Raw genomic sequence first — 23,784 nt, 5'->3', positions numbered from 1 at the left:
CTTTCACACACTCTCTCACAAAATTGTTAACACGATCTCATTTAAATTGATATATATTTTTAAAAAATATTTATATATTTTATTATTTATATCATTATTTGCTTGAGACAAATAATAAAAAAATAAAAAATGTTATACGATCAAATTATTTTTATAATTGAGTCCAATTAAATATTTTTATGTTTTTATATGTTTTTTTTTCTATTAGACCAATCAATTTTATTTAAAATAATAAAATTTATATTACATCAATTTAAATTTATTTTTTAATCCATTCTAATTCAAATTATTATAATAAATAAATAAATAATTTATTGATATATAATTTTTAAAATATTTTAAATTTTAAAAAGATATGTGTATTAATAAAAGAAAAAATGTAAATATTTCAAAAATATCTAAACAAATAATTACTTTAATTTATTTATTTAAAAATTCTTTTCTCTTATTAACGAAAATTTGTCGATCTATATTTGTCGAATTATATCAAACAATTGCAATTTTCTTTTTTTTTAATGAATTCTCTCTGGAATTTTAATATTTTTTCATAATATTAAGAAAAATCTTTAATCCTTTTAAAAAATTAATTAAAGGGATGTAAGTGATATTTAACTAACATTGTTTAAATCATCAATTCTTTACATAATCCAATAGGTCATTTTATAATTAGCACAAGCTTAAAAAGTTAAAGTCAAACTTTACAAATTTACAACTTTGTGTATGACATCAATAAAAAATACTAAATTAAAATATATTCACCTAGTCTATCAAAAACCAAATTTAAATTTCTCCACAATAGACAATTCTATAAATCATAGCTTCTATACTGGATTTTTTTCAGAAATAAAATAAAAAAAAATTTATATTGCTCCAAATACTATTTTTAAACTATAATTTTTTAAATACGATTTTTTTTATTTAGAACAAGTTGGCCGCACTCCCGACGAACTCTATAAAAATTATAGAGTTCGCCTTACTCCGACAAACTTTTTTTAAGTTTTTTGAATCCCGCGTTTTTAATCCATTTTAATCATTATCATCATCTCCAAATAATATATAGATCTACAAATAGTATACAGGAGTACACAAAAATACACAAATAACAAACATGGCTTCTTTAAAGATTTTTTTAATTATAAATTAAAAAAATAAGTCATATTTAACAATGGCAACCATTATCATCGTTTCCAGAAATACACAGATACACCGGAATAGGTCATATTTAATAAAGATTTTTTAAATTATAAATCGTATTTTATTTTGAAAAAATTTATTTATATCTTTTTAATACCTGTGTATTTTTTTTATTTTATAATTTTTTTGTTATGGGTAATTTGGTCCAAAATTTTAAAATTTAAGTAAAAAAGACGATTTTAAAATTTGATTTTAAACCATAGAGACGATTTTGTATAAAAAAAAAGGTTAGAGACAAAAAAATTTTCAACCTATATTTTAAAAATCAAAATCGTACTTAACTCACGATAATATAATATCACATTTTACAAGATCAATTTAAAAAAAAATAATAAAAAGACTCATTTTCTTATTATAAGTGATATTTAAAAAAGAAAGTTTTACAAGAGAGGTCTATTAATACTTTTCATTTATACTTTCACGAGTTTTATGCCATATGATCTGTATTGAGATAATTCCTCCTAAAATATGTAGAGCAGTAATTTATTTATTTATTTATATTTTGGACTGGGAACAGTAATTTGAGTCTGCCATCATCATCAAGGCACATTCAAATATTCATTGGTGGAAATTCCTAACCCTAAGATATTTTAAAATTCAAAATAAAGAACAAGAAATGGAGCGTGATAGGTTAGTTACAGTAAATATATCTTCTCTCGATGTTCACATATTTTTTTTTCAAAAATAATAATAATATTTTATTGAATAGAAAATAAATATAATGTCTAAACGTTCGGAAAAAAAATAAAAAACGGAAATTTCCAAATATTTACAAACAAGTAAAATTATAAAAAAAAAATAAAAAGAGTAGATAGGGAAGAGGCTTTAAAACATTATACATAAAGTAAAATATATATCTTTTAGTTTAAATTAAGCGATGTTGCTAGCATTTTTTGGAGGCTCTTGGACATGCTCGAAAATTCTCCGACACCTCTCTTTTCAAATATTCCAAGCTATAATAAAAAACTAGTCGAACTGTTTGAGGGCTTGTTCCTTGAAGTCCAGTTTGTTACACCGAATCCCTCCACCAATCGAAGAATAAGGAATAACATCTATGGTTTAGAATGAGATAAGTCAAATGACTCTTCTTTCACACTAGATTAGCATCTCCACAGAAAAATAAACAGTGTATGAGTGATTCTGGAGCTGACTTGTAAATTGGACAAGTTGTCGGAGTGAATGGAAACCGCTGGTGGATGAGAAGAAGAGCAAGAAACTTACCATGGAAGATTTTTCACGCAAAGAGCAAAATCTTGTGAGGAATTTTAGCTTCCATAAATGACTCCAAATTAGCCTCTGTTGCTTGAAGTTTGGACAAAATTCAATGGAGGTATGGTAAAATTAGTAAGTATTCATGTACCTTAATGCAAAATCATATATTTTTGCTTTTTTTATTACCTATTGAATTGTGTCTTCACCTTCTCCTGGAATTATGGAGAGGATTTAGTGAGCAATTTCTGAAGAAAAAAGATTTGAGATTGATACCTGATTCCATTGTTTATTTGACAAAAGCGGATCTTTCACCCATAATAGATGGTAACTATCTGATAGTAGTGACATAGATAGTGAAACAGTGAAGGGATAAGGAGGAGGGAGCCATGGTTCACTGAAGATTCAGATATTATCAGAACTTACTTTTAAACTAATGTCTTTCTCTACAACTTGTCTCCCTTCAAGAATACTTTGCCAATCCTAAAAAAGTAAAGTTTCTACTTCTGCTATAAGAATAGAATTAAATTTTTTAAATAGAAGATAGGTAGGTTGAATCACAAATTTTCAGCACTATTTATCCAAAAGAGTCAAATTTTATTTAAGTTTTATATAGTGTGATATTATATTTTAGAAGATCAATTAAAAAAAATAAAAGATCGAAAATAATTTATTTTCATCGATTAAATTCTTCATTAATTACTTCTTTCAATAAAAGTAGCATAATATAAACTTTTTCTTCTAACAAGTCTTGGGGAAGTGCCATATGCTAGATCGCTGGTTTCATATCCTATGACAATTAAAAACAAGAGACTAAACTGAAGAAAGTATGGTGTATTATTAAGTTGAGGAATAATACAATATGCAAAATTATATATAGACGCTAAAAGAACTAAAATAATAAAATCATAATATTCTATAATAAATATACATATATGCTAAATAATTATAAATGATGCTAATTAATCGTAATTTTACTCTAACAACCCCCTCAAACTCAAATGGGAGTTAAAGATACCATCTCGAATTTGAACAGTAGAGTCCAAAAACGAGTAGGATGATCAGCCTTCGTGAAGATATCAGCAGTGTGATCCAGAGTTTCAACAACTACAAGACGTACAGCATCAATAAGGAGACGTTGCCGGACAAAATGACAATCAATCTCAACGTGTTTGGTACGTGCATGAACAATATCATTATGTGCAATCTGAATAGCACTAAAATTTCCACAATAAACATCAGTTGGGGATGACTGAGGGGAATCCAAGTCTTCGAGAAACCAACGAATCGAGACAACATTAGCAATGGTGTCAACAAGAGCACGATATTCAGCTTTAATGCTTGATCAAGCAGTGAACATTTATTTCTTAGCTCACCAGGAAATGAGAAAGTCACCAAGAAACAAACAATAACCAGTAATACAACGTCGATTAGTGGGATCACTAGCCCAATCAGCATCTGAGTATGCCTGAAGGATTAAGGATGAATGGGCAGAAAAGTGAAGACCATGAAACAGAATACCTTTGATGTAGCGAAGAATGTAAACTCCAGGTAATTAGTAAATAATTAACTAATAAATTAATTATTATTTAAAGAAATTAGAAACTTAAATTTTATAGTTTAAAGAAGTAGAAATAATTAAAATATGAATTTTGACAATAATTTTAAAGAATTTGGCCCAAAATTAGGCTGAACAAACCAAACCGAATGAATTGGACCTATAACAGGCCTAAGGCCCAACCTAAGCCCATAATTAATAAGAGCCACAGCTCTTAATGAAACACGCTGGGAAATTGAAGAAGGGAGCAAAGGGGAATCAAAACCCTTGTTCCAATTTCAATTCCACTTATCTTTCAATTCAGAGCTCTGATTGACGAGCCGTCAGTAGCCACATGTTTGTCTTGGAATTCTCTACAAATTTCACTAACTAATTTGGTAGGAATTTTTTTTCTTATCCAACTCTTTCCTCTTCACTTTCGAATTTAAGGGATTTTGGTCTTGAGGATTATGTGATTTTGATGTTTTAGGACCGAATTAGCTTGCGAGAATTGTTGGACTTTGTTTACTTGAACTGTGGATAAGGTAAGGAACTCCTAATTCTTTGGTGAATTTCTAATTTAGTGAACTCTATATTGATTGTAGCGATAATATATGACATTAAATGGAATTTGGATATTGGTTGGAGTTGATTGATGATGTGGAGTAAGTGATGCGGAGTTGAACTTGTTGGATTGAGAATTTGAGGGCGGAGTTTGAATATTTTATATCCTTGACACTCCACTCGTATTATACAAATGTATCTTTACTTTTCTTCGTATGCAAGTTTTCGTTTACGTGAGCGTTGTGCTTCTTGTTTTGCAATTTTTGTTTAATCTTTCCTCCAAAAGCTCATCAGTATAAATTCCTTTCAACTATTATTTTATATATATTTTTATTTTAGAGGTCGTAATACCACACGACCTCTACTTTATGACTTAAGCGTAAAGCTCTGTGTGGTAGAGTGTTACATTATGGTATCAGAGAAGTTCATTCCTGTAGAGCCTGAGGGACGAACTGACTATATTTCTGAGCATACTCTAGGTATGTGTACATGCTATTTAGGATGTCTGCTTGACATATATAGCATAAATGTTCATGAGCATTACTTTTGGAGATTCGAAGCACTAGACTTTAGATATTAAGACTGATCACCTTAATATTAATTGTTCGATGTAGATAAGACCCAAATGGCATCTCATGAATGCAAGTGAGATAATACGGTTGATTTTATGGTTGCTGCTGTGTAAGCTTCTACTGAAGGGATGGAGCAAACAAATTAGAAACGGTGATGGAGGCGGTAATGGACCTGGTGGTAGAGACAACTAACGGAATTATAACTCGTGCAGCTGAAGTAAAGGTTGATGACGTCTAGTTAGTATGAGAAAGAGATTCAAGTCGGTTTCCAGTTGAATGGATTAATGATTAAGATCGTAATGATAAATGACTAGAGTGACGCAGCGACAGCGGGTTGGAGCATCAATGTAGTGAGAAGTGTGTAACTTTCGGATTCTAAAATTTGAATGTAGTTATCGGATGAAGCTAGAAAAAATCCTTGTAGTTGAGTCTAAAGGCTGAGCTTGAGACCTCTAGTATAATCATTGGACCCTATCGAATAGGAACTTGAGGAGTTGCTCATTGGAAAAGAGGAAGCATATATAAAGTTTAGAGAAATAAATTTTAGAGGGCGAAAATTTTTGTTAATTGGGTAGGATGTAAACCCTGGATAATTAATAAATAATCAATCAATTAATTAATTATTATTTCAAGAAATTACAAAATTAAAGTTTATAGTTTAAAAAAGTAAAAACAATTAAAATATGAATTTTGACACTAATTTTAAAAGATTTGACCTAGAATTAGGTCAAACGAGCCGAACCGAGCAAACTGAACCTATAACGGGCTCAAGACCCAACCCAAGCCCACAATTAATAAGAGCCTCAGCTCTTCTTCCCTTGTTTCATAATGAAATACGTTGGAAAATTGAAGAAGGGAGCAAAGGGGGATCAAAACCCTTGTTCCAATTTCAATTCCATTTATCTTTCAATCCAGAGCTCTGATTGACAAGCTGTCAGTGGCCACGCGTTCGTCTCGAAATTCTCTACAAAATTCACAAACCAATTTAGTAAGAAATTTACTTTTTCTTACCCAACTCTTCCCTCTTCAGTTTTGAATTTAAGAAAATTTGGTATTGAGGAATATGTGCTTTTGATATTTTAGGACCGAATTAGCTTGCGGAAATGGTTGGATTTTGTTCACTTGAACTGTGGGTAAGTTAAGAAACTCCCAACTCTTAATGGATTTTCAATTTAGTAAACTCTATATTGATTGTAGTGATAATATAACAGTGCATAATTCACATTTGTCATATCCAACTTCCAATGCGCATAACATTTTTGTTAAAAATTATTTTTCATCCATTCTTCAAACGGTGTAAACTTCACGGACCCAAATTTTATATAAAACAAGTTTGAGAGAAACTGAGGGTCCAGAAGCCAAGTTATCGCTCACTGAAATTTGGCCAAAAACCAAGTTTTGCTTAAAAATCTCAAACCTCTATTTTCACAATTTTCCATTACAAAAACCAAAGCTTCAAGTTCCAGCTCAAACCAACCATATGTAAAACATACCTAAACACCTCTCATTTAGTCCATAACATTCATCTCACAATATACTAAGTTTCAAAATTTCTAACTTCCAAAACTCCCTACTATATACCACAATTTCCATACATATTTTTTAGGTTTAATTACTCTGTTGGTCCTTATAGTTTCGCAAAATTTTCAATTAGGTCGCTATACTTTTTTTCCTTTTAAATGGGTCCCAGCACCAATTTTTTTTAATTGAGTCCCTACACTTTTTTTTCTTTTATTTGAGTCCTTGCACCATTTTTTTTAGTTGGGTCCATATACAATTAAGCCAATTACTACCAAGAGGGACCTAATTGAAAAAATTTGGTGCGGGGACCCAATTAAAAGGAAAAAAAGCATAGGGACCTAATTGAAAATTTTGCAAAACTATAGAGACCAACAGAGTAATTAAACCTATTTTTTATAATACCTCAACCAAATCAACACCACTCACATTCACATACATCATATCCGTTCCTCAACATACAACATGCGAACCACGCTAATCTTAATTTATTATAGGTTAAATTATACAGTTAGTCCCTATACTTTCAGTGAAATTACAAATTGGTCCCTACAGTTTAAAAGTTTGTAATTGGGTCCCTAAAGAAAAATAAAATTTGTAATTGGGTCCCCACTGACGTTTACCGTGAATGAAAATGTTAAATGTTGTTATTTGACCAGAATGCCCTTACGAATCAATGTTCTAAAGAGTCAATTTGAAAGAGAAGATAACAATCTCTCATAATGTTTCTCCAGTATCTGTGTCCAGTTTCTTTGTTAAGGTTGAAGAATTTTTTTGAGCTGTGATGGACCCAAACCAGTTGTCCGAAGGAAGCTCAACATCCTGGAGTATGAACAAGAGAAGACATCGATGCTTCTGTGGGGAAGAGGTGGTGGTGCTTTCGTCGTCGTCTATGAACAGCCCAGGTAGGAGATTTGATGCTTGTTGTAAATTACCAAAGTGTAATTTTTTTGAGTGGATTGATAGAGAGGACGAGGTGATGGGAAAGGGGAGAAGGACTCACTGCTTTTGTGGAGATCTACTGACACTTCGAACCTCCAATACTGTGATGAACCCAAATAGAAGATTTATATCCTGTCCCAGTAGAAGATGCAAGTTTTTTGAATATATTAATGAAGAAGACAAGGCTGGGGCTTAATCTAAATGCACCCAACACAGAAATCAAACGCAGGGAAGCTCAAAACATGGTGGAGATTTTGTAAGATTGGATGAATTTATGAATGCTGCACTAATAAAGGCACAAGAAAGAAAGATAGATAGATTAAATATAGAGATAGGACGCATGGAAGCAAGTGTAGGAAGATTACATTCTGATTTTACATTGCTCCAACAACAAATTGGCAAAATGGAGAGTGACATGAAGAAGCAGAAATAATTGGAGAAGATGATATTTAGTTGTGTATTGGTGGTAATATTTGCAGTGTATTAGTTTAACTAAGTTTGATGAGTTAGGAGAAAAGGTGTATTTGCAGTGTATTTGAATAATGTTTAGTGCTTAATGTAATTGATAAACCGTTATTTTATGATTCATATTGTGTTTAATTGTGTAGTTTTATCCAGTCTTCACCCACTTGTTCATATGATTTGCATGTATTTACAATTCCTTCCTAAAAATATTCTATGATTGATAACTTGCTTCCTAAAGACCATTTAGTTGTATATTTTTATCTTCCTTCATACCATTCGATGCCGTGATCTGTGTGTTAAGTGTTTCAGGCTTTATAGGGCAGGAATGGCGTAAGAAATGAAGAGGAAGCATGCAAAAATGGAAGGAACACAAGGAATTGAGGAGATAACCAGTGAGAAGTCACGCGGTTGCATGGCTCACGTGACCACGCGAAATGAAAGAAATCAAAGTGACGCGGCCGCGTGCTTGACGCGGCCGCGCGGATTGGAAGCTGCACGAACGACGCGAGTGCATGGACAACGCGCACGCGTGGTACGAGAAGTGCTGAGTGACGCGATCGCGTGGACGACGCGGCCGGGTGACGTGCGCGATCTGCAAAATTATAAAAGTCATTGATAGAGATTCTGGGCCGGATTTCAATCCGATTTTTGGCCCAGAAACACAGATTAGAGCCAGGGAACATGCAGAGACAGAAGAGGAATTCATTCCACATAATTTCAAGTTTTTAGATCTGAATTTACTCCTCCCCTAGGTTTCTCACTTGAACATTCATAATTAGGATTTTGAAGATTTTTGGCTTTAGCTTTTGAGAAGAGTCTACCTCCGGTACTAGTCACTATAGTTTGTTATTTACTTTTCATTTATTCTTCCATATTCTTAATTCCCCCAGAGTTGACATTGGATTATTTTCACAAGTTATTAATACAGAACTATTTCTACTTTTAATTAAATATCTTTTATTATTATTTATTATGTCTTTTCTTATTTTCTCCATTGATTTTGTGAAGTCTATAATTATGATGAGTGAGTAGTTCCCCAACTTGATTGCGAGATGATTAAAAGGAGAACCTTGAGTTAGAATACTCAAGAGTTTAATTGTAATTGGTTTATTGTTGGTTGACTTGTTAATCACTAACTCTAATCCTTCCTAAGGAAGAGGATTAGGACTTGTGAATAGAAGTTGATTTTTAATTTGACTTTCCTTCATTCGTTGAGGGTTAACTAAATTAAAACAATGATTAATTATTAATTGCTCTTGATAAAATTCTAACAAGGATAGAACTTCCAATTAATCTTCTCCCGGTCAAGATTTTATTTAAATCATATAAATTCTCTAACTTAATTTTCTATTCATCAAATTCAAAACCCTTTTTGTAAACCTCTTATTGATAAAATAGCACATCTTCCTGCAACTCGTTGGGAGATGACCTGGGACTTATACTCCTAATATTTTATTTCTAAAATTTGTGACAACCCTTTTTTAAATTGACAAGTGAATTTTCGCCGGTTAAGAACTGTACTCACAACGCCATTTCTCTAATTAATTCTTAATCTGCCAATGTTCGCTCACGTCAATTTTTTGCGCCGTTGCCGGGGAGTTGCAATAGTGTGCTAATTTATTGATTGGAATTTATTTAATTGCATTTTTCTTTTTTATTTTTGTTACTATGAGCTGCACATTTCTTTTGTTAAATCATGCGTTCACTTCCTGATCCAAGCTTGCCAGTATTTGACCCTGAGATTGAAAGAACTATTTCATGTATAAGGCAAGCTCGGCGTCGGCTAGTCCTCTCTGAGGACGAACTTAAAACGTCATTTAAGGAAGAAACAAGCTCCCTCTCTACTGATCCAGTTGATTTACGTGCAGGTGACATGGCAGCACCTAGGAGAGTCACTATCCAGGAGGCTGCAGCCCTTGATTTTACACTACAACCATTCCAGGCACGCCACCCAGCAGTGGCTGTAGATTTTGAAATAAAGGCTGCACTACTCAACTTGATGCCCAAGTTTCATGGCTTACATGCTCAAGAGCCTATCAAGCACCTTATGGATTTTCAGACAGATTGTTCTACTGTTAAGCGTGATGGTACTGACAAAACTTCTATTCTGCTAAAGGCTTTCTCATTCTCTCTTGAGGGGAAGGCAAAAGAGTGGTACTACACTCAACCCGGAGAAACTGTTTCTAACTGGGATACGCTTAGAAGAGAATTTTTGGAGAAATTCTTTCCAGCTGAGGTTGCCGATAAACTGAGAAAAGACATGTCCATGATCATTCAGGACGAATCTGAGACTCTCTATGAATATTTGGAGTGCTTCAATAATCTTCTGGAAGCATGTCCCCACCATATAATTGACAAGATAGTGTTGCTCAGCTACTTTACACAGGGCATGAAATCTCAGGATAAGACCACATTGGAAAGTGCTAGCAATGGGTCTATGAAGAAATACAAGACTACGGATGAGGCATGGCAATTGATCAGCGACTTAGCTAAATCTACTAGGAATCACAGGCAGAAACAAAGTCGGTCAAGAGCTGTTGCAGAGGTATCCTCTAGCAAAGAGACTGCTACTATAACTCAGAGCTTATGTGAAATGACCAATTTACTGAAGCAGATGCAACTAAGTTAACAACAAGCTCAGCAAGTTCAACCTTTTCCACCACAACATAGCCAACAGTTGGTTCCACAAAGAGTATGTAGAATATGTGCAGATTACAGTCATTATACTGATGAGTGTCCGCAACTCCAACCAGAAGACCACACTGTGGCAGCCACTCACAACTTCTATGACCGCCCCAATCAAGGGTACAATCAAGGTAGCAACTACAACCATGGATGGCAGGATAACCCCAACCAAGGTTGGAGAGATAATTCTAACCAGGGTTGGAGGGACAATCATAATAGAGGAGGCAGAGATAACAATAGAAATCAGAGGTGGAATAACAATAACAACTTCAGGCAGCAGAATCAGAATCAGGCCTATAGAACACCTCATCTGAGGCAGCCTTAAGCATCTCAGCAGACCCCTCAGATCACTTATCACTCTTCATCTCCTAATGATGAGTTGCTACAATCTATTGATCGAAGACAGTAGGCCATGGAAAACAACCTTACTTCTACTCTAAATGGTCTGAACTCTACCTTACAAGCCCTTATCTCACAGATTGGATCACTGAATAACTCTAACAACCAGTCCACAGCTCTGGTGGACTCCCCTCTCAATCATTACCCAACCCCAAGGGTGGCGTCAATGCCATTACCCTGAGATCTGGAACCACACTACAAGAGAGGAATCCAGAGGAGTCAAGCCTGCCAGTACACACCCCGGCTACAGACACGGTTGAGGTAGATGATGTTAAAGAAGAAGATGAAGTACAAGGCATGGCTGAAGCAGAAACAGCCTAACCAAGGAGTGTAGAACCCCAGCAAGCTGAAGCTATAAAGGACGCCACTCCTATTCCATTTCCACACCTTGCTAAGAAGCCCAGAAAGCAAATGGAACTAGATCCCAAAATGGTAGAGATTTTCAAAAAGGTTGAGGTAACTGTTCCCCTTTTTTATATTATTCAGCAAGTGCCTAAATATGCAAAGTTTCTAAAAGAGTTGTGCATACATAAAGATAAAATTAATGAATTAGAAACTATTCCTCTAGGTATTTCTATATCTTCTTTAATGGAAAATATACCTGAAAAATGTAGTGACCCAGGTCCATGCATGGTTAACTGTACCATTGGAGGTATGATATTTTCTGACTGTATATGTGATTTAGGAGCATGCGTGAGTATTATGCCCTTGTTTATATATATAATGCTTTAAGGCTCCCTCCCTTAAAAAGGTCGGCAGCTCATTTTGTGTTAGCAGATAAGAGCATTATCCCAGTGGTTGGAATAGCTAAAGATGTATTAGTGAGCATTAAAGGGCTCACGTTTCCCATTGATTTTTATATCCTGGAGATGCCCCCAAAATGACTCAGGGAGACCTTCGTCAATCTTGCTTGGTAGACCATTTTTGAAGACTTTAAAATTCAAGCTAGATGCCTTTTCAGGAACCTATTCCTTTGAGGTAGATGGCAGAACAGTGAGCTTCAATCTAGATGAAGCTATGAAGCATCCCTCAGAAGATCACTCCATATTCCAATGTGACATCATTGATGAAATTATAGCTGCAACTCACCAAGAAGAAATGGAAGAGAATCACATGGAGCAAGATCCAAGTGTGGGGACACCCTCTGAACATCCTGAAGATTCATCACCATTTTTGCCCGCCCCAGAGAATCCAGAACCAAACCATGAGTGAAAAATAGAATTAAAACCTTTCCTCCACACCTCAAGTATGCATACCTTGAGGACAAGCAGAAGTTCTCAGTTATCATTGTAAGGGAGCTCACTTCCCAAAAAGAAGAACAACTACTTAGTGTATTGAGGACGCACAAGAAAGAAATTGGATGGAGCTTGGCGGATATAGTAGGCATCAACCCTCGAGTTTGTGAATATAGAATATTCTTAGAAGAAGGAGCAACGCCTGTCCGTCAACCTCAGAGAAGATTGAATCCCACGATCTTAGAAGTTGTCAAGAAGGAAGTTACCAGACTACTTGAAGCATATATCATTTACCCCATTTCAGATAGCGAATGGGTCAACCCAGTTCAAGTGGTGCCCAAGAAGTCTGGAGTCACAACAATAAGAAATGAGCAAGGAGAATTTCTGACAACCAGAGTGCAGAACGCATGGAGAGTTTTCATTGACTACAGGCGTCTCAACCAAGCCACTCATAAGGATCATTATCCCTTGCCATTTATTGATGATATGCTTAATTGCCTGTCAGGTAAATCTCACTACTATTTTTTAGATGGTTATACAGGTTATTTTCAAATCCATATAGCTCCTGAAGATCAGGAAAAGACTACTTTTACATGTCTTTTTGGGACTTATGCCTATAAAAGAATGCCCTTTGGCTTGTGCAATGCACCAGTTACTTTCCAAAGGTGTATGATGAGTCTTTTCTCTGATCTCATTGAGACTTGTATGGAAGTTTTTATGGATGACTTTAGCGTTTATGGTGATTCATTTAACCTTTGCTTGGATAGTTTATCTAAAATATTGGATAGGTGTGTTAGTTCAAACCTTGTTTTAAATTTTAAAAAGTGTCATTTTATGGTAAAACAAGGTATTGTTCTAGGACATGTTGTTTCTGATACTGGTATCTCTGTAGACCCAGCAAAGGTGGATGTTATTTCTAGTTTACCTTACCCCTCCTCTGTAAGGGAAGTCCGTTCGTTCCTTGGCCATGCAGGTTTTTACAGGAGATTCATTAAGGACTTCAGTAAGGTGGCACTACCATTATCTAGACTACTACAGAAAGAGATTGAGTTCGAGTTCAGTGAGGATTGCAAACAAGCGTTTGATAAGCTAAAAACCGCCTTGACTCAAGCTCCAATTGTGAGGGGACCAGACTGGAGTCAACCATTTGAAATCATGTGTGACACCTCCAATCATGCAGTAGGAGCAGCACTAGCTCAACATGAAGGTAACGACCCTCTTGTAATTGCTTATGCATCTAAGACTTTAGATGTTGCTCAATCTAATTACACTACTACTGAAAAAGAGCTTCTAGCTATTGTTTTTGCTCTGGATAAATTCCGAGCCTATTTACTTGGTACTAAGTAGTAGTGTACTTAGATCATGTAGCTCTAAAATATTTATTAGCTAAAAGGAGTCTAAACCAAGACTAATACGTTGGATGCTATTGCTGCAAGAATTTGATATGGAAATTAAAGATAGGAGTGGTAACCAGAATTTATGGCTGACCACTTGAGTCGCCTTGAGCACATTAAAGATGACTCCATTCCTATCAATGATAATTTCCCATTTGATAGCTTACAGGCAGTATCTGATGTAGCCCCTTGGTATGCACCTGTAGCTAATTATCTAGTTAGCCATACTTTCCCTCCCGATTTCACTAAGCATCAGAGAGACAAGCTGAAAAGCGAGTCCAAATACTATGTATGGGATGACCCATATCTATGGAGGTGTGGTGCTGACCAGGTAATTAGACGGTGTGTACCTCAATCAGAATTCCAGTCCATTTTAGAGGCCTGCCACTCATCTGAGAGTGGAGAACATTTTGGCCCTCAACGAACTGCTAGAAAAGTTTTAGAAAGTAGATTCTGGTGGCCTACTCTTTTTAAAGATGCTGCTGATCTTTGTAAATCTTGTCTTCCATGCCAAAGATTTGGTAATATATCCCAGAGGGATGAAATGCCTCAACAAATTATGCTTTTCTGTGAAATTTTTTATGTTTGGGGCATTGACTTCATGGGTCTATTTCCAAATTCTAATGGCCACCTTTATATACTGTTAGCTATAGATTATGTTTTTAAATAGGTGGAAGCAATTCCTACCCGTACTGATGATGCTAACACCGTTGTTTCCTTTGTTAGAAATCATATTATTTGTCGCTTTGGATCACCACGAGCAATCGTGAGCGATCAAGGCACTCACTTTTGTAACAGGAGACTAACAGGTTTACTAAAGAGGCATAGGATCATTCATAAAGTATCAACAGCCTATCATCCCCAGACTAATGGGCAAGCAGAGGTGTCTAACAGAGATAAAGCGTATACTGCAAAAGGTAGTCAAGCCTCATAGAAAGGACTGGAGTACCAGGCTCCAGGACGCGCTTTGGGCATATCGGACAGCATATAAGACACTAATTAGGATGAGTCTTTTCCGCTTGGTTTATGAAAAGGCCTGTCATCTTCCAGTTGAGTTAGAACACAAGGCCTTCTGGGCGGTAAAGGAGTGCAACATGGACTATGAGAGAGCCGGAGCTGAACGGAAGTTGCAACTGCAGGAATTAGAGAGCCTTCGCCTTGAAGCTTATGAAAACTCCAGGCTGTATAAAGAGAAAGTGAAGGCTGTGCATGACAAGAGCATTAAGAGACGAGAATTCCAACCAGAGGACTTAGTCCTACTTTGCAACTACAGAATGCGACTCATGCCAGGCAAGCTGAGATCCAGATGGGATGGTCTATATCGAGTAGAGAAGGTGGAACCATACGGAGTTTTTCACTTGAGTCATCCTTCAAGCTCTGAACTTATCAAGGTTAATGGACATCGCTTGAAGTTATTCCATGGTGAAAAGATGGTGAAAAACCAGGAACTAGAGATCTTCCTCTTGGAAGATCCACCCACAGCAGAAGACTGAGCTAGTGGAGCGTCCAACTTAAGGACGTTAAAGCAAAGTGCTAGGTGGGAGACAACCCACCATGGTATGATCGTTCCTCTTCCTCTCCTTATCTTCCCTTGTCAATAACTCTTCTCAGTACTAATGCCTATCTTTTGCATCTCATCCGCATATTGCATCTTGCATTATTAAAAAAAAGGAGCACACGACGCGACAGTGTTGATGACGCGTCCGCATCATAGTGCCTTGGATACGAGAAGAAAAGAAACAGAGAGTCACGCGAAAGTGTGGCTGGAGGCGTGCCTTTGGCACAAATCGATCCATGCGACTGCGCCGCTGACGCGTTCGCGTCATGTGGGAAAAAGGCCTCCCACGCGTCCGCGTCACGCACGCGAACGCGTGCCCTATAAATCGACGTAAAAAGAGTGTATGGCCGAAAGTTGAGTTGGACTTGAGCTGCATTTGTGCTAGTCGCACAAGCCCTGCCACGCGAACGCGTGCCCCACGCGTCCGCGCCGTTTTCTCCATCTAGCCATCCACACGATCGCGTCAACCACGCGATCGCGTCACCCTAAATTTTGGCAAAACATAATTTAAACAGAGAGTTGTGCGAGCACGAAGCTGACCTCGCGCCACTAGCGCAAATCATGTCACGCGTCCGCGTGACCGACGCGTCCGCGTCATTTCATTTAAGGGCTTTCCACGCGACCGCGTGCTCCACGCATCCGCGTCGCTTGCGCCGCCCAACTCATTCAAATCTGCCAGATTATCTTTTCTTTTCTCATCCCATTCCTATTTTATTTCCCTCCCCTTCCTTCTTCCCCCCTTCTTTCTCTCCTCTACCCCCTCTTTCTTACCACCATTATCAAGATTTTTCTTCTCTCTTCCTCCCTCCTTACTATTTCATTCTTCTTTTTCTTTTCATGTTTTCTTTTTCTTTCTCTTCTACTTTCTTCATCCATGTTTTTTTTTCTTCTCTTCTTCCTTCTATTGGTGTTACACATTTATTTGGGTCATTATTCTTATATGTTGCTTGTGAATTGTTTAGGACTTGTTTAACAATTATATATTATTTTTATAAGGGTTACTTGCATGTTCAAAATTAATACTTTTCATACCTTATTTAACATGCATGCTATGTGTTTGTGAAAACACCCATATGACATTTTGCACTATTTTTAGATTTCTTTTAAATCTACTACTCTAAATGCCTGCTTTTCACAAAACCCCTTTTATATTTTATTAATTAAATATAATTATTTTTACAAACATATTATTAGTTTGAAAGACTTGGTAATCTAATTTGGACATTGAATGCTTGATCTATGATACTCATGCCCTTTGCCGGCATGCCAATAAACGCCTTGCATTTAACTATCATCACATGCACTTGTTTTATTTCCATTGTTGATCTGCCACATGTAGTCATGACCATGTGTTCACATCATTATCCCTTCCTGTGCATTGATTACCACCTTTCCTATTCCCTTTTCCTTGCTATAACCCTTGAAATATTCATGTTTCTCCTCTTCTCCCTTTAGGATGGCCACCAAGAAAGGCAAGGAGAAAGCTACTCCCAAATCCACAGCAAGGAAAGGAACAAAAAGAGCATTAGTGGCAGAGCCTTCTTCAACTGCGATTAAGCCTTCAACAAAAAGAATTAAAAGGATTATTAAGGTCGATGAAAAGGAAAGAGCATTCCCAGCAAAGGACACTGCACGTTTTCCCAATCGCTACTGTGAGCAGATGTTCCCCATTCTGGCAACTCGAAATTACAACAATAAACACCTTCTTATCCTTCCACCTCGTATTGCCACATTTGTTGAGCCACAAATTGCACAAAGACATTGGAGATTCCTACAGAGACAGCCACGACAGGTTAATCTTTCTTAGGTAGTTCAGTTCTACTCCAATTTCCACCTGCCGACCCTGCAGTCTGTTTATGTTCGTCAGAAGCAAATCTCCATTACTGAATAGGCCATTCAGTGAGCCTTAGATCTTCCCCCTGCTCCAGAAGGACTGGACGCTTTTCAAGAAGCCGCACTCAAGCGCCAGGCGTACAAATTTGACTGGGACGCTGTTCTCAGAGTTATCGCACAACCTGGCAGCAAATGGATCTTCGGATACCATCGTTCCCGTCCTAAGGGAATCTCGGCTTCCGCACTCACCTTAGAGGCTCACGTATGGACACATATTATGTCCCATTACGTCTTTCCGAGCACTCATGAGTCCTCCTTCACCGCAGACATGGCCGTTCTACTATGGTGCATCCTCACAGACCAGCCTCTAAATCTACAAAGACATATTCGGAATGCTATGGGACACATGCAAATCGCGGGCAACCTTCCTTTCCCCGCCTTGGTCTCAGATCTTGTCTCAGCAGCCGGAGTCTCCTACAGAGCTGGGGAAACCAAAGCCATACTTCCACGGGATGATCAGTACGTCCCTAACGGAAGATATCTCAGGCCACCACTTGCCACTGCCAGCCAGTCCACAGAAGATGCTGCAGACATTTCACCATCTACTAGTCGGCTGCTGCATCAAATATTGAAGAGGTTAGATCAACAAGACCAGAAAGCAAAGCTTTGAGAGCGCCGCAACCACCGCCGATTCAAATACCTCAAAGAGCTACTCACAGGCAACCACAGACCTGACGAGAACCCAGGCACTCCAGACTCCACCTTCTTTACCAACACCGGGAGCCATGACGGTCCCGACTGTGGAGATACTGCCACCAGCCCACCCCTATTCCTGATAGATGGCACCGAGGATAGTGCAAAGCCTTAAGTGTGGGGAGGTCGGTCAGTACCTGACTTCCGGAGGTAATTCTTTCCCCCTAATACAAACTTCTTTTTCTTTAGAATAGGATAGATTGCATATTAGTAGGTTAATTGCATGCATGTTCTACCTGATTGAAAAGACAATAAGTTTCTTTTAAGACCATATATTTTTCGAAAATTTCACTAATTTAAATCAAAACATTTATGTTAAATTTTTTTGAAGTTGAAATTGGAATAGGATTTTTGAGCTAAAAGAACACACAACCCGTGAGACTTTGAGCCTAAATACATGGTTACACTATTTAACCATAAACATTTTTATTTCTCGTGTGCTTTCTTCTCTATGATTGTAATTTGAATTTTGTTTTATCCTATATGTCCAATGTTAATGTGTTATGTGCATGCATATGATTGAGGCCATTGTTTGTTTAGCTCACATATCTCAAATAAGCCAACTCTTTTAATTACCTTTGTTAATCACTTTGAGCCGTTGTTAATCCCATTTATTCTATATTTTACCACATTACTAGCCTTAAGCAGCAAAACAATGAAAAATCCCAATTGAATCTTTGGCTATCTTAAGATAGAATATGTGTTAACTAAGTATGGAAAAATTGTGGGAATAAAGGGTAATAGGAGAATATGTCATGATGAAATAAAGGGAAATTGGGTACCTATTCATGTGAAACCATAAAAGAACATTACAAATCTATGTGCATTGATAAGCTAAAAAAAGAGAAGAAGAAATTTTCCTTTATGTTAGTAAATAAGGGGACAAAATCACCCTAATGATAAGTCAGAGTTTAATAATCAATGCACATGTGATAAAAAATAAAATAAAGGTTGATACATGAATATGGAATGTGAAAAGGAGATTTTGGGTAGCTAAGATGAATATTAAATTTATATGGAGTATATGTATGTTAGGTAGGAGCTTAGGTTAATTAAAGATTCAATATACAAGCTCACTTAGCCATATGTGTATCCTCACCTTTACCTTAGCCCCATTACAACCATGAAAAGACCTCATGATGTTTGAATTGGCATTTTAAAATTGTTGATTGATTAGGTGAAAAATAAAATTTTTTGAAAGCATGATTAGAGAAGGATAGAGTGATTACTCCATATACTAGAGATGATTAGAGTGCACATGCACCAACAGTGAGGGTTCAATGCTCAGTCCTGTATTCCCTGCTTTCACAAGCTATCTTCTTACAAATTTATCTGCTTTTACAATATGATTTGAATTAGTGAAATCTGCCCCATGTTTTATCTTAGAGAACTTATCTATTTTTAATTATGTAGACAAACTCATATAGTTGCATTTATATGTATATAGGTTGCATTGCATCACATGAGTCTTACATGTTCCTATTCATTCATATTTATCTCCTTCAATTTAGCATGAGGACATGCTAATGTTTAAGTGTGGGGAGGTTGATAAACCGCTATTTTATGATTCATATTGTGTTTAATTGTGTGGTTTTATCCAGTCTTCACCCACTTGTTCATATGATTTGCATGTATTTACAATTCCTTCCTAAAAATATTCTATGATTGATAACTTGCTTCCTAAAGACCTTTTAGTTGTATATTTTTATCTTCCTTCGTACCATTTGATGCCGTGATCTGTGTGTTAAGTGTTTCAGGCTTCATAGGGCAGGAATGGCATAAGAAATAAAGAGGAAGCATGCAAAAATGAAAGGAACACAAGAAATTGAGGAGATGACCAGCGAGAAGTCACGCGGTCGCATGGCTCACGCGACCGTGCGAAATAGAAGAAATCAAAGTGACGCGCCCGCGTGCCTAACGCGGCCGCGGGATTGGAAGCTGCACGAACGACGCGAGTGCATGAACAAGCGCACGCGTGGTACGAGAAGTGCTGAGTGACGCGATCGCGTGGACGACGCGGCCACGTGACGTGCGTGATCTGCAGAATTATAAAAGTCGCTGATAGAGATTCTGGGCCGGATTTCAACCCAGTTTTTTGCCCAAAAACACATATTAGAGCCAGGAAACATGCAGAGACAGAAGAGGAACTCATTCCACATAATTTCAAGTTTTTAGATCTGAATTTACTCCTCCCCTCGGTTTCTCACTTGAACATTCATAATTAGGATTTTGAAGATTTTTGGCTTTAGCTTTTGAGAAGAGTCTACCTCCGGTACTAGTCACTATAGTTTGTTATTTACTTTTCATTTATTCTTCCATATTCTTAATTCCTCCAGAGTTGACATTGGATTATTTTCACAAGTTATTAATACAGAACTATTTCTACTTTTAATTAAATATCTTTTATTATTATTTATTATGTCTTTTCTTATTTTTTCCATTGATTTTGTGAAGTCTATAATTATGATGAGTGAGTAGTTCCCCAACTTGATTGGGAGATGATTAAAAGGAGAACCTTGAGTTAGAATACTCAAGAGTTCAATTGTAATTGATTTATTGTTGGTTGACTTGTTAATCACTAACTCTAATCCTTCCTAAGGGAGAGGATTAGGACTTGTGAATAGAAGTTGATTTTTAATTTGACTTTCCTTTATTCGTTGAGGGTTAACTAAATTAAAATAATGATTAATTATTAATTGCTCTTGATAAAATTCTAACAAGGATAGAACTTCCAATTAATCTTCTCCCGGTCAAGATTTTATTTAAATCATATAAATTCTCTAATTTAATTTTCTGTTCATCAAATTCAAAACCCTTTTTGAAAACCTCTGATTGATAAAATAGCACATCTTCCTGCAACTCGTTGGGAAACGACCTGGGACTTATACTCCCAGTATTTTATTTCTAAAATTTGTGACAACCCTTTTTTCGCCGGTTAAGAACTATACTCACAACGCCATTTCTCTAATTAATTCTTAATCTGCCAATTTCCGCTCATGTCAGTAATCATCTTTTTTTATCAATGACAAGTGATTATGAAAAATTGTTTGCATTCATTTCATCCCTTTGCAAAAAGCTCTAGTAGAAAAAATACAAAGTAAAGTAAGTAACATTCATATTAAATAATAGTCAAAGTGGTCCCTCCAATACAGCAAGCCGCATGTCAGATATAACAAAAGCAACAAAACAAAACAAGCATCCTAAATAGTGTTCGACAAAAGTGGTTCATAAGCCACTGAAAGTACATGGACATAGGATATAATTGTTCACAGCCATAGCCAAAAAACTAATGTCCCTCCCATTCAGCAATGCATGTTCCTTAATAGCCTCCTTAAACTCAGCAATAGAATTAAACTTAGTCCCCAGCCGAAACTCATAATCAACACTCATGTTAGCTTCATTATATCTAGGATACCTCTTTTTTCTTACGGGCTCATTAGAGTTTCCATCATAGCTGTCCAATGACTCTGTATCATAACTGATCATGAGCATCTTTTCTATCTTTTCCTAGTGAATTTGCATCTAATTTGTTGAGTTTAATCAAGATTTAATTATATTTTAGCCACTATGGATGCTATTTTGAGTTTTGTTCAATACTGTTTATTTCAGGTAGCATTCGGCTAGATTTGATGGAGTTTCTGTAGCACAAGAATCAAAGGAGATGGCTGCGAGGAGCGACGCGCACGCGTGCCTGACGCGTGTGCGTGATTTGGAGGTATCCATGGCGACGCGTGCGCGTGACTGACGCGTACGCGTGAATTGAAGATTTGCTCAGCGACGCGTCCGCGTGACTCGCAGAAGAAGACCAGCGACGCGTACGCGTGACTGATGCGTACGCGTGACATGCGCCACATGCAGAAAAACACAGAAAAATGCTGGAGGCGATTCCTGGGCTGTTTTGACCCAATTTTTAGCCCAGAAAACACATATTAGAAGCTGCAGAATGGACAAATCAAGTGGTCCCCACCCATCAGCTGAAGACTTGTTAATTAATTCGAATTTAAATTCAAATCTTATTTTTTTAGGAAAAGATATTATTTTTAATTTTTGATAATTAGATTTTAAATTTATTAGGATTAGTTATAAAAAGGGATCTGATGCCATCAGATTGAAACTTAGTACATTTTACTAGAATCCTAATTTTCTTCTCTGAACCATGAGCAACTAATCCTTCATTGTTAAGGTTAGGAGCTCTGTCTATTTGTATGAATTGATTTGTTTGATCTTTCTAATTTAATCCATGTTTTGATTTATTTTTCAACAATTGTTTTTGATCTTTATTTTATGAATATTGGGTGGAACGAAAGTATGACCCGTGTTCTAATTGAGTTCTTGTAAAACTTGGAAAAGCTCTTTGCTTGAACAATAGCTTGAAAATATATTATCCTAAATTTCTAATTGTTTGTATTTAACGGGATACGTGACATATAATCCCCTTATTTTTGGATAATTAGAATTTTTGTGGCATATAAACTGGAATTTGATCATCACCCTTTAATTAGAATTAAGTGACCAAGGAATTGGCAATTAATGAATTTTAGAGGAGACTAGGAAGGTCTAAGGAATTAGGGTCTAGTCACACATAGTTTGCCATGAATTAAATCTTATATAATTAAATTAGTTAGTAAGAAAAGTCAATCCGAAAAAATAGATAACTCTAAAGCCTTAACTGCTTTCTCAATATTTTATTCCCAACTTATTTATCTGCCTTTCTGAAATTCTTAATTTACTTTTTAATGCTCTTTGAACTCCCAACACTATTTTCTGTTTGTCTAACTAATCCTATCAAACGCTATTGTTGCTTAATCCATCAATCCTCTTGGGATCGACCCTTACTTACGTAAGGTATTACTTAGTACGACCCGGTGCACTTGCCGGTTAGTTTGTGGTTGTAAACACCACACCAAATTTTTGGTGCCGTTGCCAGAAATTGACTGTGATTAACAACTATTCGTTGTTTGATTGCTTAGATTAGATAATTTTTTTATTATATTTTTTATTTTATTATTAATTTTTATTTTACATTTTTATACGTTACTTTTTTTTCTTTTTTTCCTTTGCATTTTTTTCTTTTCCTTTTCGTTACTCCCCCCTTATACCGTACCTTTTTTATTTTACTTTTATTAATTAAATAAATAAATAAATAAAATATTTAAAAAAATCTAATAAATAAATAAATAGTACTAATATTTTTCCTTAATTTCTGAATTTAAGTTTGGTGTTACCTAGTTATTTTTATTTTAATTTTATTTATTTATTTATTTAGTATTTTTATTTTATTTCTTTACACAGGTTACCTCACAGGGACTTCTCTGCACTCTGACGTAGAAAGTCCCATCTTTTTTTGTCTTCTGTTTGTGTATGCACAGAAACAGAGACAAAGAACATCTCTTAGACTTTGATCCTGAACCTGAAAGAACTTTCTGGCGACGTTTACAACAGGCAAGACTTTACAAGGCTGCAGAATCCACTATGAATCCTAACAATGCTGATAATGCCAATGTGGCAAACCTGAATGGGAATGAACAACAAAGGAGAGTACTTGGCTCTTTCTCTGCTCCTATTGCAGATCTGTATGGAAAAAGCATTGTGATGCCTCCTATAGCTGCAAACAACTTTGAGTTAAAGCCACAAATGGTCACCCTGGTACAACAAAATTGCCAGTATCATGGTCTTCTCCACGAAGATCCAAATCAATTTATTTCTAATTTTCTGCAAATTTGTGATACTGTAAAGACGAATGGAGTAAACCTAGAGGTGTACAAACTCATGCTCTTCCCGTTTGCTCTGAGGGATGGAGCAAAGCTATCGCTAGATTCCCAACCCAAGGAGAGTTTGGATACTTGGAACAAGGTGGTTACTGAGTTTCTCACTAAATTTTTCCCACCAAAGAAGCTGACTAAGCTTAGGGTGGAGGTTCAGACCT

At 36.2% G+C, this 23,784-nt stretch overlaps 1 protein-coding gene across 1 annotated transcript; it reads left to right on the top strand.

Moving 5' to 3' along the window:
- The first annotated feature begins 14,583 nt into the window (after positions 1–14,583).
- On the top strand, positions 14,584–23,186 carry LOC110280415 (uncharacterized). The gene is made up of 2 exons (XM_052260442.1): positions 14,584–15,147; positions 23,151–23,186. The coding sequence occupies exons 1-2, from the start codon at positions 14,584–14,586 to the stop codon at positions 23,184–23,186; spliced, it is 600 nt and encodes a 199-aa protein (XP_052116402.1).
- Positions 23,187–23,784: the final 598 nt, after the last annotated feature.

This window comes from Arachis duranensis, chromosome 4, assembly GCF_000817695.3.
Source record: "Arachis duranensis cultivar V14167 chromosome 4, aradu.V14167.gnm2.J7QH, whole genome shotgun sequence".
NCBI lineage: Eukaryota > Viridiplantae > Streptophyta > Magnoliopsida > Fabales > Fabaceae > Arachis > Arachis duranensis.
The sequence above is the reverse complement of the archived record's forward strand: the minus strand, read 5'-3'. Positions and strand labels throughout refer to the sequence as shown.